The 14,408-nt window shown below is 47.3% G+C and overlaps 1 protein-coding gene across 1 annotated transcript in view; it reads left to right on the forward strand.

Moving 5' to 3' along the window:
- The first annotated feature begins 2,354 nt into the window (after nt 1-2,354).
- Nucleotides 2,355-14,408, forward strand: part of COTL1 (coactosin like F-actin binding protein 1) — a 39,513-nt gene continuing 27,459 nt past the window's right edge. The window contains exons 1-2 of the mRNA XM_039888760.1: nt 2,355-2,628; nt 2,885-2,967. Of these exons, the coding sequence (XP_039744694.1) occupies nt 2,552-2,628; nt 2,885-2,967 (160 nt within the window). The 5' untranslated portion in view covers nt 2,355-2,551. The remainder of the gene's footprint in view (nt 2,629-2,884; nt 2,968-14,408) is intronic.

The raw sequence follows: 14,408 nt of genomic DNA on the forward strand, positions 1-14,408 counted from the left end.
TATCCTGTGCCCATTTCTCTTTTCTTTTTTTTTTAGATTGGTTTCTCAGAAGTCAGCAAGATTCTTTGTGATTTGAGCTACAAATACTTTTCACTGCTTTGTCTTTTGTTTTTACACTTTGCATGAGGCAGTATGTTTTTTTCTATTGAAGACTTTTTAAATATTTGAAAGTATCCATCTTTTGTTATGGCTTCTGGATTTTGATCATGGTTAGAAAGACTTTTCCCATTCCAGACTTATAAAGAAAGCCTCCTATGTTTTCTTCTGGAACTTTTGTGGTTTCCATTATTTACGTTTATATTTATGATTCTTTTGGAATTTACCCTGGTCAATGGTGTGATGTGTGGATCCATTTTTGTCTGTTTTTCTCTCCAGTGGTTAATTGCCTCATTACCTTTATCAGGGAGTAAGGTAGGAACTGCCTTGGGCTGCATTGAATCAGAATTTCTTTGTTTTTGTCTTTTTATTATAGTGTTAGGGTTCAGAATGAGTCACTTCAAGATGTGCCTCCATGGTATACAGATCGTTCTGAGCCAAAGGTACCTTTAGCAGCAGGCTCAAGGGAAACTTCTGCTCCTTCTTTAACTACCTAGAAGAACCTGAATTAAGGGCCTTTGCCCATAAGATATTATCAGAGATAACCTCTTTTGACCTATATATAGGGCAGGACAAATGTCTATTTACTAAGCATCTGCTCGTCTTATCATTCTGCAATGACTCTTTGAAGCCCCCAAGGAAACATACTTCATCCCTAGTTCAGGATGTCTTATTACCCATGTTCCTTTTCTGTCTCTGAATCTCTCCTGTATGTGGGGCTCCCATACATATGTAAGTGTTAAATTTTGTTATTTTCTCTTGCTAATCTGTCTCATGTCTATTTGATTATTAAAGCATCCGGAAGAACCTTGATGGTAGAGGAAAGTTTGTTCCTCCCTTGCAATAGCAACACCTGCCCCCACTTTCCTGGAAATGTGGTACCATCTACCCATTGATTAATTCATTGACTGACCTTTTTTGTTTGCCACTCAGAATTTTATTATTAATTGGACATTGTCCTTGACTTTTTGGATTTCTATTTAGGATTTATTTTAATTAATAACCAACAGCGATGACCTTTCATTAAATATCTAATATATTTGTTTACATGTATCATTTTGGTTAAACCACAAACCAAACCTAGGATGTCAGTATCGGTATTATTCCATTCTAGTAAAGTAATCTTCGAGCTTTAGAGGCTTGACCAAGGACCCACAGTTAGAAAGTAGCAGGCTGGTCTCCAGGATCTGGCCCTTTTATCTGTCTTGACACTGTAACTGGTCTCTGTGGAATGACTGGATGAGAGAATGAATGAGTGAGTCAGTGAGGAAATGAAGAAGACAGAATGAGTCAGCTCTTCACTCAGAGGAACCCAAATGGAGAGATAAGATGTGAATGCAAATAACCAGAATACAAAGTAAACAGTGATCCCACCAGCATTTTGGAAGCAGTCCACTTTGTATCCCCTCCTGTTTCAGATGCTTAATTCCTTCTAATTCCTCCCCACCTAGAAACCTCGGAGCCAAACACTGAGGTGAGGTGGGGGCAGTCTCCTTTGGTCTGATGCATTAAGTCAGCCACTTGGAGATCCCCTGTGGATCTGGGGAGCTCTGCAGCCCTGGGGAGGGGGGAGAAGGAAGGAAGGGGACTAAGGAGGAGGGAGATGCAAGGTGGGGGAGGGAAGAGGAAGAGAGAAGGGAAGGGAGAAGGGAAGAGGTGGAGGAAGAGAGCTTGAGAAAGAGGGAATACGGAGGAAGGAGTTGGGGGTGGGGATACTGGAGGGTGAAAGAAGGAGGAAAGAGGAGGGGAGGTGGCTGGTGGAGGGAGAGGGAGGGAATAGGGTAGGGGGAGAAGGGGTTAAATAGTGGGTGGAGCAAGGAGGAGAGCAGAGGGGGGAGTGAACAATACAGCTGTTCAAGAGGAGGAGACAAGAGCAAAAAGGGTAGAAGAGGTGAGAGAGGGTCAGAGGAAGAAATGGGGGAGGAGTTGGGGAGTGGGGGAGGCGAGAAGGGGTTGGGGAAGAGAAGAAGGGGAGGAGGGAGAAGAGAGAAAGAAGAGGGGGAGGGAGGAGGAAGAAGGAGGAGAGACAGAGAGGCGGTAGAGGGAGGGGGAAAAAGCCCCTTTAGCCCTCACTGCGGAGTTGCGCAACCCACCGGGCTAAGATTGGTCGCCTGCGAGTAAAGAGACCCCGCCCCCGCGGCTCGGCCACTAATGATGAGCGGGGACGGAGCGGCCGCGGCCTGGGGGGGCCAATGGCTGGAAGGGGTCTGGGCGGGGCGTCCCAGGGGGCGGGGCGACGCGGCCTTGGTCCAGGCGAGCGCTCAGTACGCACTCGCAGCTGCCGCCGCGCTCGAAGCACGGATCTCGCATCCCTGCGTAGCTCTCGCCGCTGCAGTCACCCGCCGCTTTCGCTCGCCCGCCTTCGCCGCGTCCCCGCCGCGCTCCGATCCCTGCGGCTGGCCCGGGGCGTGCTTGGTGCTCTTGGGCAGAGTGTCCCCGCTGTGGTCCCGCGGCAATGGCCACTAAAATCGACAAAGAGGCTTGCCGGGAGGCGTACAACCTGGTGCGCGACGACGGCTCGGCAGTCATCTGGTGAGGAACTTTCTATTGCTCTCCAGGCCCCGCTCCCCAAGCTCGCGAGGGGCCTGGTGCACTGAGCCGTCTTCCAGGCGGGACGGATTAAGGGTCATCCGGTGCTGTCTTCCTCAGCCCTAACCCAGGACAGCGTGGAAAGCCAGCACTGGCTTCTCTCGAGCCAGGGCATCTTTTAGATTGTCCTGCTGGAAGCTCGGCACCATGCAGCTACCAACGCTGACGTGTGTCTGTTTTTTCTTCTCCCAATCCAAAGGGTGACTTTTAAATATGAGGGCTCCACCATCGTCCCGGGCGAGCAGGGAGCGGAATATCAGGACTTCATCCAACTGTGCACAGGTATGAGACGCACCTTTTGGGGGAATTCCTGATCTTTTGAGAAATTGTTAAAGTCTGGGGGAGGAGTGGCAGAGGCCAAACTGGGAAGAGCCTGTGGCCACTCTGGGCGCCCCCGGCTCTGGAAGATTTGAGCATTTTAAAGCCTCAAAAAGCTTCCTTTCTGGACATCTGGAGCAACCAATGGTGACTGCCTGCCTAGCTTCCTTGCTCCGCAGTACCCTCTCCGGGTGGGACAGCTCCTTTGCCCCCTGCGGATCACTGGTTTTTCCACAGCCAACTCTTGCGGTTCCAAACTCCAGTGTTCAGCCCTCCCACCTTTCCCTTTGATCGGTCAGTGAGCCAAAATAAAAATACTGGAGCAAGAGAAACGAACTGTCAGGTGCACCCTCCTTTCAACCACAATCATTTTCAGTGTGCTGGATATATGTTTTTTATTTGATTAATATAGAGCCAGATATGAAAGAATACACCCCACATTCCATTTATAGGAAACTGTAGAAAAGGCAACATTAATCTGTGCTGTGTAAAGTCAGAATAGTGGTCACATTTTGGGATAGAGAGCCACTGACAGGGAGGGAGCACAAGGAAGGCTTGGGGGAGGGTGCGTTGGAAATGTCCTGTATTTTGATCTTAGAGGTGGTTATAGAGGTGTGTGCACATATAAGAAATCATTAAGCAAATACTTAAGATTTGTAAACTTTGTGCACTTCCCTGGTGTATTATGAACCATTAAAAGGAAAGAACAGGTAGTGTGCATAACCCTAAACCCCTCGATCAAGTCAAAGGCTCGGCATCATTGGTAAATAGGTCCCTTTAAAGCTGAGATCGGAGAGTGGGCTTCCTCCTAGCCCTTGGTCTCTAGCTTGGAAACATATTCAGACAAAGGCAGCACAGCCTGGAGGTTAGGGCGTGGGCTCTGAGCTAGCCTGGGAGAGTGGGTTTGAATCCCTGAGTGGTCACTTTCTAGCTGTTTGGTTGGGGCAAGTTACTTTACCTCTGGGGGGCCTTGGTTTTCCTCACCCGTAACCTTGGAGGGTTGTTGTGAAGATAAGTGAGTCATTGTGTGTCATATGCTCAGGACAATGCCTGTACAAACTACATGGTCATTTGTGAACTAAAGTACAAAATTGTGCTAAGGATCATGCGACTGCTCCTTTTTCTAACTACTTTCTTAATCAAATGACATTTTGAATTAATCTCATTCACAGAATATTTATGAAGTGTCGGCTACGGGCTGGTGGTACTAGGTTTTTTCTTTTTAATGTTCTTCCAACTAAAATGTCTTTCTGAGAGCTGCCTCCAGACTTTCACTCATTGCTTTTGTAAAAGATTGGTTCAAAATATCAGACTCATAAAGTACCATAACGACTCATATTTCCTAAGATGCACAGGGTGGAGAGTTGGTGGGGTCAGGATTGGGACCCAGACCCCTGACTCAGGAGCCCTCTCAACCACTGCTATTCTTCTGCCACCGTGGCAAATGCTTTTGCAAGTGGAATAAGCATAAACTCTTGACTTTCTCCCGATTTGGTGCACAAATAGGAGATTCAGCAGTGATTTTTGCCTTGCTGGCTCTGAGGCTTTGTTTCTCAGGCCAGCTTTCCTATTCCCTGAACTGGGGGACAGTAAACTACCAGTTTCTTTCCTCCTGCTGCCTGGCCATCCATCACTCCGCCCCCCCTGCCCCCATCAGACTGGGTTCTGCCTCTGAAGCTATTATTGTTCTCTTCATCAAGTAGGAGAAGGTGACCCGGGGAAGAAAGAGCATCCTGTCAATAGATTCTGAACAGATGCTTCTGGCCATTGGGCCTGCTAAACTGGAAGGGCTTGCTTGGGTCAGAGAACACTTCCTTCCTCCCTTGGGCTTTGCGGTTTTCTACTCTGACCCTTCCTCCAAGGACAGGGATGGGAGTGGGGCATGCCTGGCGGGGGAACTAAAAATGCTTTCCCTGCTGCTTGTTGATCTTATGAATGGACTGTGGGATCTGAAAGCTCAGTCTGCTTTGGCTGGAAGTCTGCCTTCCTTCCCCAGCCATCTGTTAGACAAATGTATAGGCGAGTTATGGGTGCTGTGTCTGCTCTTGTTCCTCCCCGAAAAGCTTGTTGCTTCCCGCTGCTGTGTCCTTACAACCTAGTGACAAAGGAATCGGAACACTAACTAGTAACTTTTGATGTGTCTGTCCCTGCACTTGACATGCTTTGTCTCTGTTACTGAGATTGTTTCCCTTCTACAGATGAGTAAACCAAGGCCCAGAGCGGTTCAACGTCTTGCCCAAGATCACACTGCTAGGACATTGCAGAGCTGGGGGGTCTCGAACCCAGGCAGGCTGGCTCCAAGGCCCATGTTCTTGTCCTTTTAGCTCTAAGAAGTGCTTTAGATTCTCCTCTCCCAGCCATGAGACTTCTTTAGTGGTACAGCAGGTTCTGGTTGGGGCTTGTGGGATTGTTTGCAGCTTATTAAAGACATGTTTGCCCACTTGTGTGATGCAGGGAGGGCTCTTTGTAGGCCTAATTTTCAGCCAGGTGTCCTGACAGGCCTGAGGGTCCCCTTTAGCACAGGCTTCCTGTTTCCAGACATCTCACAAGGTGCACAGAGGACTTGGAAGACCAGGAACTGCACCTGGTCTCTGTCTCCATTGCTCTGGGCTGCAGGGTTAGGAGTGGGGCATTTCCTCCTGGGCTCTTTCTCTGACAGCCCCTCCTGGGTCATTGTCTCTCTGAAACACTTTCCTTCCCCTCCCCTCTCCTCTCTGGCTACTATCTTCCTTCTCCTGTTCTTGCCCAGCATTTTCCAGGATGGAATCTGTCTGTCCAGCCTCCCACTGTCATCTCTCCCAGCCCCCAGGCCTGGCCTCTCCTTGTCCACTGCAGCTATTTTCTGGAAGGTCGCCGATCTGGAAAGTTGCTGGGCCATCATCTTCCTGCTCCTTTCTGCTGGCAGGATTTGGAGACCTGTCTGGCCCTGCACTGGCTCTTCTGGCCTTGGACTCATCTGGCTCCTCCTTCTGCACTAAGCGGTCCGTCATCATCTCCATCTCTGCTCTTGCTTCTACACCATACTTCAGTCCATATAGGTGGTCAGAGATCTCTCAGGTGCAGTGAGAGAATCTCCATGCAGATTAGCTTACGCAAAAAATCGGTCTGTAACTTCCATGGTTGGAAAGTCCAAGAGAAGTGCTAGCTAGCTACACGTAAGGCTGCCCAAGTTCAAACCCCATCTCTTCCATCTCCTGCCTCTCTCTGCCTTCCTCCTTTATCGCCCTTCTTGTGGGCGGGCGGGCCGGAGGGCAGGTTCTCATTGAGTGGTGATACACGTGGCCACCAGCTTTCTCTGCTTCCAGGCCACAGGCAGAGCCATCCCAATGGAGAGAGAGAGTCCTTCTGCCAATGATTTTGGGTCTCCAGACTATCCTCAGCCTGGCTGGGTTTTTGTGTCCATCCTGAACCAGTCCCCGGGACTCTGGCTGACTGAGTCTGGATCAGTGCCCACCCCTGGAGCAGGGGAGGGTGGCTCTCTAAAAGAAGAGTCGGGGCTGGGGAGTTGGGTTGGGTGTGCGCTACTTCCTGAGAGGGGCAAACTAAAAAACAGGTCCATTGCCTCTCACCCATGACTCCTTTATTGCAACAGTTTTCCAGCCTTTGCTCTTTCTCATCTTATATCCATTCTCCCCGCATCTTTCGAGTAACTTTCTAAAACACCTCTCTAATCACGTCACTCTTCTGTTCATTAACCTTCCATGACTCCCCTCTGCCCACTGAATTAAGCATAGGCCATCTGATTGGCATTCCATTCAACTTGTCTCCACCCACGTCTCCTGCCCAATAGCTTCCCAAACCCTTCTCTGTGCACCTGTAGCCTGACACTGTGCAACACTCCCAGCCTTCGGGCCTTTGACTTTGGATATTGCCTCCAAGAGGATTCATCTTCCTTATCTCAACCCATCTGATATTCAGCCTAGTTCGATCCCTTCTTTATTTGAACAGCCAGGATACTTTGGAATCAGAAAAGCTCTAAATTCGCATCCCAGCTCTGCCCCTCTCTTATTGTGTGGCCTTGGGCAAGGCCATTCCTTCCTCTACTCTTCAGTTTTCTGGTCTGTAAAATGGGGATCCTGACAATGCCTATCTCTGAGGGTAACTAAAATATTACCTCTAAAATGAGAGCACCGGCCCTTGATACACATTGACTGTTGTTATTGTCCCTTTATATCATTATTTTTCCTCTTATAGTGCTTATGACATTGCGTTGTCTGTTCTGAAGCCTTCAGTGTATGCCCCACCTCAGCACACTGTCGAGGCTTAACCCTGGGTTAGCTCACAGTAGGCACTCCTCGACCCTAAGCTGGCATGCAGTGAGCATCGGGCCCAGTGTGGGCATGCAGTAGACTTCGGCCCAGGTCCACATGCCATAGGTGCTCAGTATGTGGTAAGAGTTGGTTAGCGCACTGGTTAAAGATTTGGGCCGCATCAGATGGCCTGGGTTTCAATACTTGCCAGTCATGTGACCTGGAGCACCCACAGGGTCATCCTTGGTCATCCTTCTGGTATAATGTGGTCATTAGGAGGAGAAAGGAAGCAAGTCTTTGGTACCTAGGATATAGTCAAGTGCTCCATAAATGTTAATTAGCATCGCTGTGATCTCATTGGTAGAATTTAATTAATGTGGAAGTAGAGAATGTGGTGTGAGAGCACCAGAAAGGTGGGAAGGTGAAGAGGCGACGGAGAGGAAATGGGTACTGAGCTGCGCTGTAGGGTCTCTGGTTCCCCTGAAAGAGCCATTGGGAGTCAGGAGGAGCTGGGGCTCAGCTGGCAAAGACAGCAGGAAAGGAACCATTTGCCAGACTAACTGGACACATGATCTCTCTCTGATCAAAGCATAAAGGGCTCATAGATCACCTATATGTGACAAGGCATTGGCTTGGGCCATCTATGAAATCACGTTCTGCTTTTGCACCTTACAAGTAAAACATGTTCCTTGTAGAATATTCAGAAACCAAGACTAAGAAAAAAGAAGAGAATACAAACCAGATATAGTTCGGTTACCATGCAGAAATTTGTTCATTCATTTGTCCTCCGTCCCCTCCCCCTCTTTTCTTCTCTTCCCCTCTCATTTCTTTCCTTCCTTCCCTTCTTCCCCCGTCCCTCCCTCCCTCCCTCCCTTTCCCTCTTTTCCTTCCTTCCTTCTCCTCCTCCCTCCCTCCCCTCCCTCCTCCCTCCTTCTCCTCCTCCCTCCTTCCTTCCTTCCTTCCTTCCTTCCTTCCTTCCTTCCTTCCTTCCTTCCTTCCTTCCTTCCTTCTTTCCTTCCTTCCCTCTTTCTTTCCTTCCCTCCTTCTTTCCTTCCTTCCTTTCTTCCTTCAATGGACATGAGTTGGTTACTCTGCAGGATACTGTACTAGGCACTGAAGATAAACACAGAAGCAGGGAAGGCCCGTGTCCTCATGAAGCTGATGTTTTATTGTCATTGCCCAACCTTTAAAGTGGCTACATAATGTTCTCTCATATAAATGTAACATTGTTTAACTATTCCTTTATTGATGGACCCCAAGGTACTCTGTTGTAAGTAGTTTTATTTTGGAAAGAATCCAGGCATCTGGGAATGAATCTAGTTTTTTATTGGTGCTGATTTTAGAGCCGATCAGTTATGAGTATTGATGGTAGAGCCAGGGTGTCTTGCTCCACTGAGACACCCTGGTGTGCTGTGTGACCGTGGGCAAGTCTCCCAGATTCTCTGTTTCTTCATCTGTAAGTTGATGATAATGGTTACACGTAATGCCTAGGTTGTGAAGATAAACTGACATGACACATATAAAGCTTGTAGGGCAGTGCCTGGTATAGGGTCAGTGCTCAATAAATGTGGCTATTGTTAATGTAGCACCTTCTTAGGTGTTGCACATTAGTGGAGAGGTTGAAATAAACTTGATGTGTGGGTTGGTTACCAGAAAAGGTACATTCATGGAGGGCAGTGTCAACATGAAGCTTGATTTGGGGTAGATGCCCTGTGATGTTGGCTGGATGATAGTCTGGGTGCAGATGATATTCCCATGATGCTCTGGTGAGCCCGGAGTGTTCAGCTCAAAACACTACTCACAGAGAGATGTGGTTTCCAACGTTTTTGTCTGTCCAGCATTCCATCCTTTGGGAGAATGTCTCCTTCTTCCTATTTTATAATAATCCTGCTCAGCCAATGTAGTTCCAGCATGGATGATTCTTCCCCTTCCCACTGGGAGGGCTCTTGACCCAGACCTGGCCAATCAGAGTAGGTCATCTTCTCTGTTAATTGATTGGTTGAGGGTTGGGCCCAGGAAGCTGAAGTCAAGCCAATCAGATTCATTCCTGAGATTTTGGGTGGAGTTGTTGGGAAAGAATCCCTTTATCTTTCTCTGGGTTTAAGACCTGTAAGCATAACGAAGGCTTGGAGCTTATAGGACCCATCTACCGTTTGGAGAGAAAGCTGTCTGAGAACTCAGGAACAGAGCCAAAGATAGAGAGTGGTGACCAGATGACATGGCTTAAATTCTTGGATCCAGCCATTTGAATTTTTTTGAGCCAATTGAATTTTTTTCTTAAGCCAGCTTGAGTGAGTTTTTTTTGTTTGTTTGTTTGGGTTTTTTTCCAATCATTTCCCTAGGGTAGGCAGCTGTGAACAGGATAATAGAGGAGAATCCAGGTTGGGCAAGGAATTCAAAACCTCTCATGTGAGAACTGATAAGGAAATTGGGCATATTTAACCTGGAGGAGTGACACCTCAGGGGGACATGTGTGTTGTCCTCAGATGTTTGAGCGGCTGTTATGTGGAAGATGTGAACTTCTTCAGTGTTGCTACCCCCATCCCAACTCCCTGTAATAGAAGAGCACCAAACAGTAGAAGTTTCAGGGATAGATTTTGGGTCCATATGAGGAAGAACTGTCCTCAAGTTAGAATGGGCTGTCACTGGAGGTAGTGAGACCCCCTCATCATGAAAGTTATGTTGGAAGAGGTTGCTCGAACACTTGGCATAGATGTTTAAGAAAGGGATTGAAAGAGGCCATACTTAACCATGCATCCTCTCACAGCTCCCTCCTCTGGTCTATTCTATCTCAAGAAGAATGACAAACTACATTAACATAGGCTTGAGCGATGCCCCTCTAGGATGGGGTCAGCCTGACCAGGTACTGAGAGTGGCAGTGGGTTCATTCCTAAGGAAGATGGGGGCGTGTTTACTGTTAAAGAAAAAATTATTTATTCTGACATTTGTTAAAGAATGGTAAAACAGACTTTATTCAGGGGACTGTTGTGATAAGTATAGAGACCATTGCAAAGTAGGGAAGAAAAATTGGTCTCAACTCTGAGTACAACAAGCCAAAGTGGGAATTTATAGTCACAGAGCAGGTTGAGGGTGAGTGGATGGAAAATTACCAAGAGGAAGCATCAGGGGTGAGGGGGATTCTGGCCAAACCAACCTAACAATATTCTTGCTGAAGGCAGGCTGGGGTGCTCATACATCACCCCAGGAGGATGGTGGAGGATGAGGACCATGCTCATATTTCAAGGGTGATCAGATATGGAGTATGGGGGATTCTGGCTAAACTGACTTAGCAGGATTGTTGCTAAAATCAGATAATGGAGAGATGAACACACAAGTCCACAAGTTGAGACCTAGTTGAGAAAGAGCTCTGACTAGAGTTTGTGGTCAAGAGTCTAACGAGAGTTTGTGGTCAAGTTGAGAATCTTTGCCATAACCAAAGAAGGGTGATGGAATGCAAGAGACAAATACACTTGCCGTCTGTGGCACTGTGTGTGTAGCAGTACAACACATGTACAATTGGCAGACTATGTATCATGCTGTTCTGCCTTGGGTCCCCCGCTCCCACCCCGCCACAGTTGTACATACACGTGGATTTCAGAAATTTGAGTGAGAAGGGAAGGAGAGAGATTGTCTAATGGGTCTAAAAGGATATGAAGTCAAAAGGAAGCTTTAAATCAGTGCTTTGGACATTGTGAAGTGCTAAACAGTGTGTCAGTTATACACTCAATAAACATTGGCTGAGCACTGGCTTTGTTTAAGAAACAATGTTGGGTTATGATTTTTAAGTGGCACCCTAAAGGGCGATTGAGCCACTGCTTTCATAGTTTTCTGCAACATTCAGTCTCAATATCCTTTTCTCACATACCTATTGCTGGGAGGTCCTGAGCTGCATCGCATGGCTTGTGTCATAAGCTCATGGGTTTTGTGACAGCTCTTTTTCAGATTGTCTATAGGTGATATTTGTGCTTGCTTTTGAGTTTGTGGCCACATCTCGCATGGGGAAGGTTGCTAGATGTTCGTCTTCCTGGTAAGTAGAGTGTCCTTTGTTCAACTAGTGTTCAACTAGTTGAATTGAATTGAGTTTTTGCCCCTTGAAAATCCTTAGGAGTTAATGTAAACTTTTTGAAAGTGTTGCTTATGGATCGTGTAGATATTATGTCTACCTGCTCCCCTCATTACATTCTGGTGTCCCCGCTCCCTTCTTCACCTCATTACATTCTGGTGTCCCCCCACACCCAGAGCATGGAATCCCATGCATAGGTCTTTGGTTATTCTGGCTGCCAAATCTGGTGACCATTTCTTTGTCTTTCCTCCACTTGACCTCCCTGAAGCATTTGTCAGTGACCTCTACTTACTGAAAATATACCCTTCCCTCTGCTTCTGCCTTGCAATGGTTCCTTAGTTCTCCCTCTATTTCTCTCATCTCTTGTTCTCACTTCCTTCTCTTGGTTCTCTTTTCTCTTCCTGCCCCATAAGTGTGGGTGTTTCCTAGGGCCCCACCTTTGATTATGGTATTTCCTTCTCCAGGACATTTGGTGAACACCTACTGTGTGCCAAGTTGCCGAAAGCTGAGTTGGGCCCTTTCCCCGACTCCAGTGAACTTGCAGTCCAGGCCAGAGGTGGCTTTCTAAACTTCACATCAGATTGCATCAACCCCTCTCCCCTTAAGAACCTTTTGTATTTTTTGCCATAAGGTCCAAATGTTTAGAGATTACATGGATGCCCTTTATGACAGGGTGCTATTAGGCAAAATGGTCTCAAGTGTTTGGTGTGACCAACACCATCTTAAGAAGCAAGTTGCTCTCAGTGACTTCTAGGTCATCCCAGGATGGGTGGGCTTTGGAATGTGCAGCTCTTAACAAGTCCATGCCACTGGATCAAGCCACCTGTGTTCCTGGAGGCTATATGTATAATATGTATAAATATTAGGCCCCCATCCCCTTTTGGGTGCGGAGATCTGCCATCTTGCTGCTGCCCAAGTTATCCATAAGTTCCCTTAATAAACTCTTTGATTTAATTCTGAAGTTGTCAGCCTCTTTTTTCAATCACTTGGCTGCATCTTCTTCCGGAGGTTGATTTCAGTTATACCTCAGGAAATTTTTCCAGCAGATGCTCACCAGCTACCCACCCTGCCATGCATATCCTCAACACATAAGATTCTGACCTCGTGGATGCCCAAATGCCAGGCACTGTGTAGGTGCTTTGCATGTATTAACTCATCTACTTTTTCTCATCTGTGAGGGATGTGGCTGGAGTGAGTACAGTGACAACTGTAAGTAGGAATTATCCCCATTTTACTTATGGTTTCCTTGGAGAGTCAAAAGTCGCTCACTTGAGATGGTACAATAAGTGGAAAAACTGAACTTTGAACCCAGATCTGTGTCTGAAGCTCCCAGCTTTCCCCTTGCACTGTGCTGCTCTGCCCTCCCCCTTCCTTAAGACTCGTGGACAGTCTTCGTGCTCTGTCCTCATCCATTTTGCTTTCCTGGAGGACTCGTATATATCTGTCAAGGCCCAGTGTAAATGCATATTCCCTGGGCTCAGATGCGTTCCTTGCCTTTATGATGCCACTACATTGTGCAATGATTGTCTGTTTCTTCAATTCCACAGCAAGGCCCTGGAAAGAGGGGCTTTGTCACTCTGGTGGCAGTATCCTCAGTGGAGAATCTCCATCCTTCATGGTTAGCTAGTCCCAATCTCTTTTTTCCTAGTGGGTGTGTCACTTCCTTGTGTGGGCAAAGTCATGATTGTAGGACTTAACCAGTTTCCCAAGTTATAGCCACATGAGCCTGTGCATCCGTTTGTCATCTGACTCTCCTGCTAGAATCGCAGCTCCTGGCGGGGCAGAATCCTGGTCTGTTTTGGGTCTTTGTTCTACCATCATCACCTGAATAGATGAATGAATGACATTCTTCTGAGATGTTTGAGAACTGAGCTCAACCCTGGAAGGCCTGCTGGCCCCTCTGCCAACATAACAGTGATCTGTGATCTGTGTGAGGATCTGCAGGCCCCTAGGCCCCCAGGCTGTTACCCCTGCCTCAGCTGGCCTGTAGCCCGGGTCTCCTGCTCGGAGTCCCTGCATGCCTACATTCCTTATCCATTTAATTTTATGCTATGCTTTTGGCTTTTTACATTCAGCTCAGTGGCCTCAGCAGGACCAGGTCCCCAGAGGCCTGTGACTGAAGGCAGGGCTGTTACCTCAGCATTTTGTGTTTTATTTCATCAGCGCTTTTTGAAATTAACCTGCTTTTGATCTTGTTTTAGTTCTGGACCTAGTTTATGGTCATCTATCTTATTTTTTCTCATGCACTCATTTTATCTTCTATGCATTTGTGGAAGCTTCTTTGCCAATAACAAAGAATAATAATACTTTAAAAAATAATGGCGAGCACTGAACCTTTACTGTGCCAGGCATTGTGCTGAGTCATTGTATGAGTTTCCTATGGCTCCTACAACAAATTTTCACAAACTTAGTGGCTTAAAGCAACATAATTTAATCATTTTATATAGTTTGGGAGCCCAGAAGTTCAAAATTAGTTTCACTGGGCTTAAAATCAAGGTGTCAGCAGGGCCGTTTTCTTCTGGAAGCTTGAGGGGAGAATCCATTTCCTAGCCTTTTTCAGCTTCGAGAGGCTGCTCGCATCCCTTTGCTCATGGCCTGTCCCTTCATCTTCCAGGCCAGCAATGCCATCTCTTTGATTCCGATTCTCCTGCCTCCCTCTTCCCCATGCGAGGATGCTTGTGATGACACTGGGCCCATCTGGATCATTTAGATGTTGAGAGCCTTAACTTAATCGCAGCTGCAGAGTCCCCTTTGCTAGGTCACATAGTCACAGGTTCTGCAGATTAGGACACGGGCATCTTTAGGGACTACTGTTTTGTCAGCTACGGTCATTTAATCTGCACCATGACCCAGTGTGGTGGGCCCCGTCGTTCCCATTTCATAGATGAAGCTCAGAGACATGAAGGCACTGGCCCAGGGTTGCACAGAGGGTGGTTGAGCTGTGTTCCTAACCTGGTGGCTGTGCTCCTGGCTACTACTCCTGACTCCCCACTGCTTCCTGATACTTGCAACTGAAATTCCTTTGAAACAAGGAGGGAGGACCACAGGCAAGCTGTTTTCTCTTCTCATTTTTTATTGAGCAATAATGGACG

This window comes from Pteropus medius, unplaced genomic scaffold (assembly GCF_902729225.1).
Source record: "Pteropus medius unplaced genomic scaffold, Ma_sr-lr_union100, whole genome shotgun sequence".
NCBI classification, from domain to species: domain Eukaryota; kingdom Metazoa; phylum Chordata; class Mammalia; order Chiroptera; family Pteropodidae; genus Pteropus; species Pteropus medius.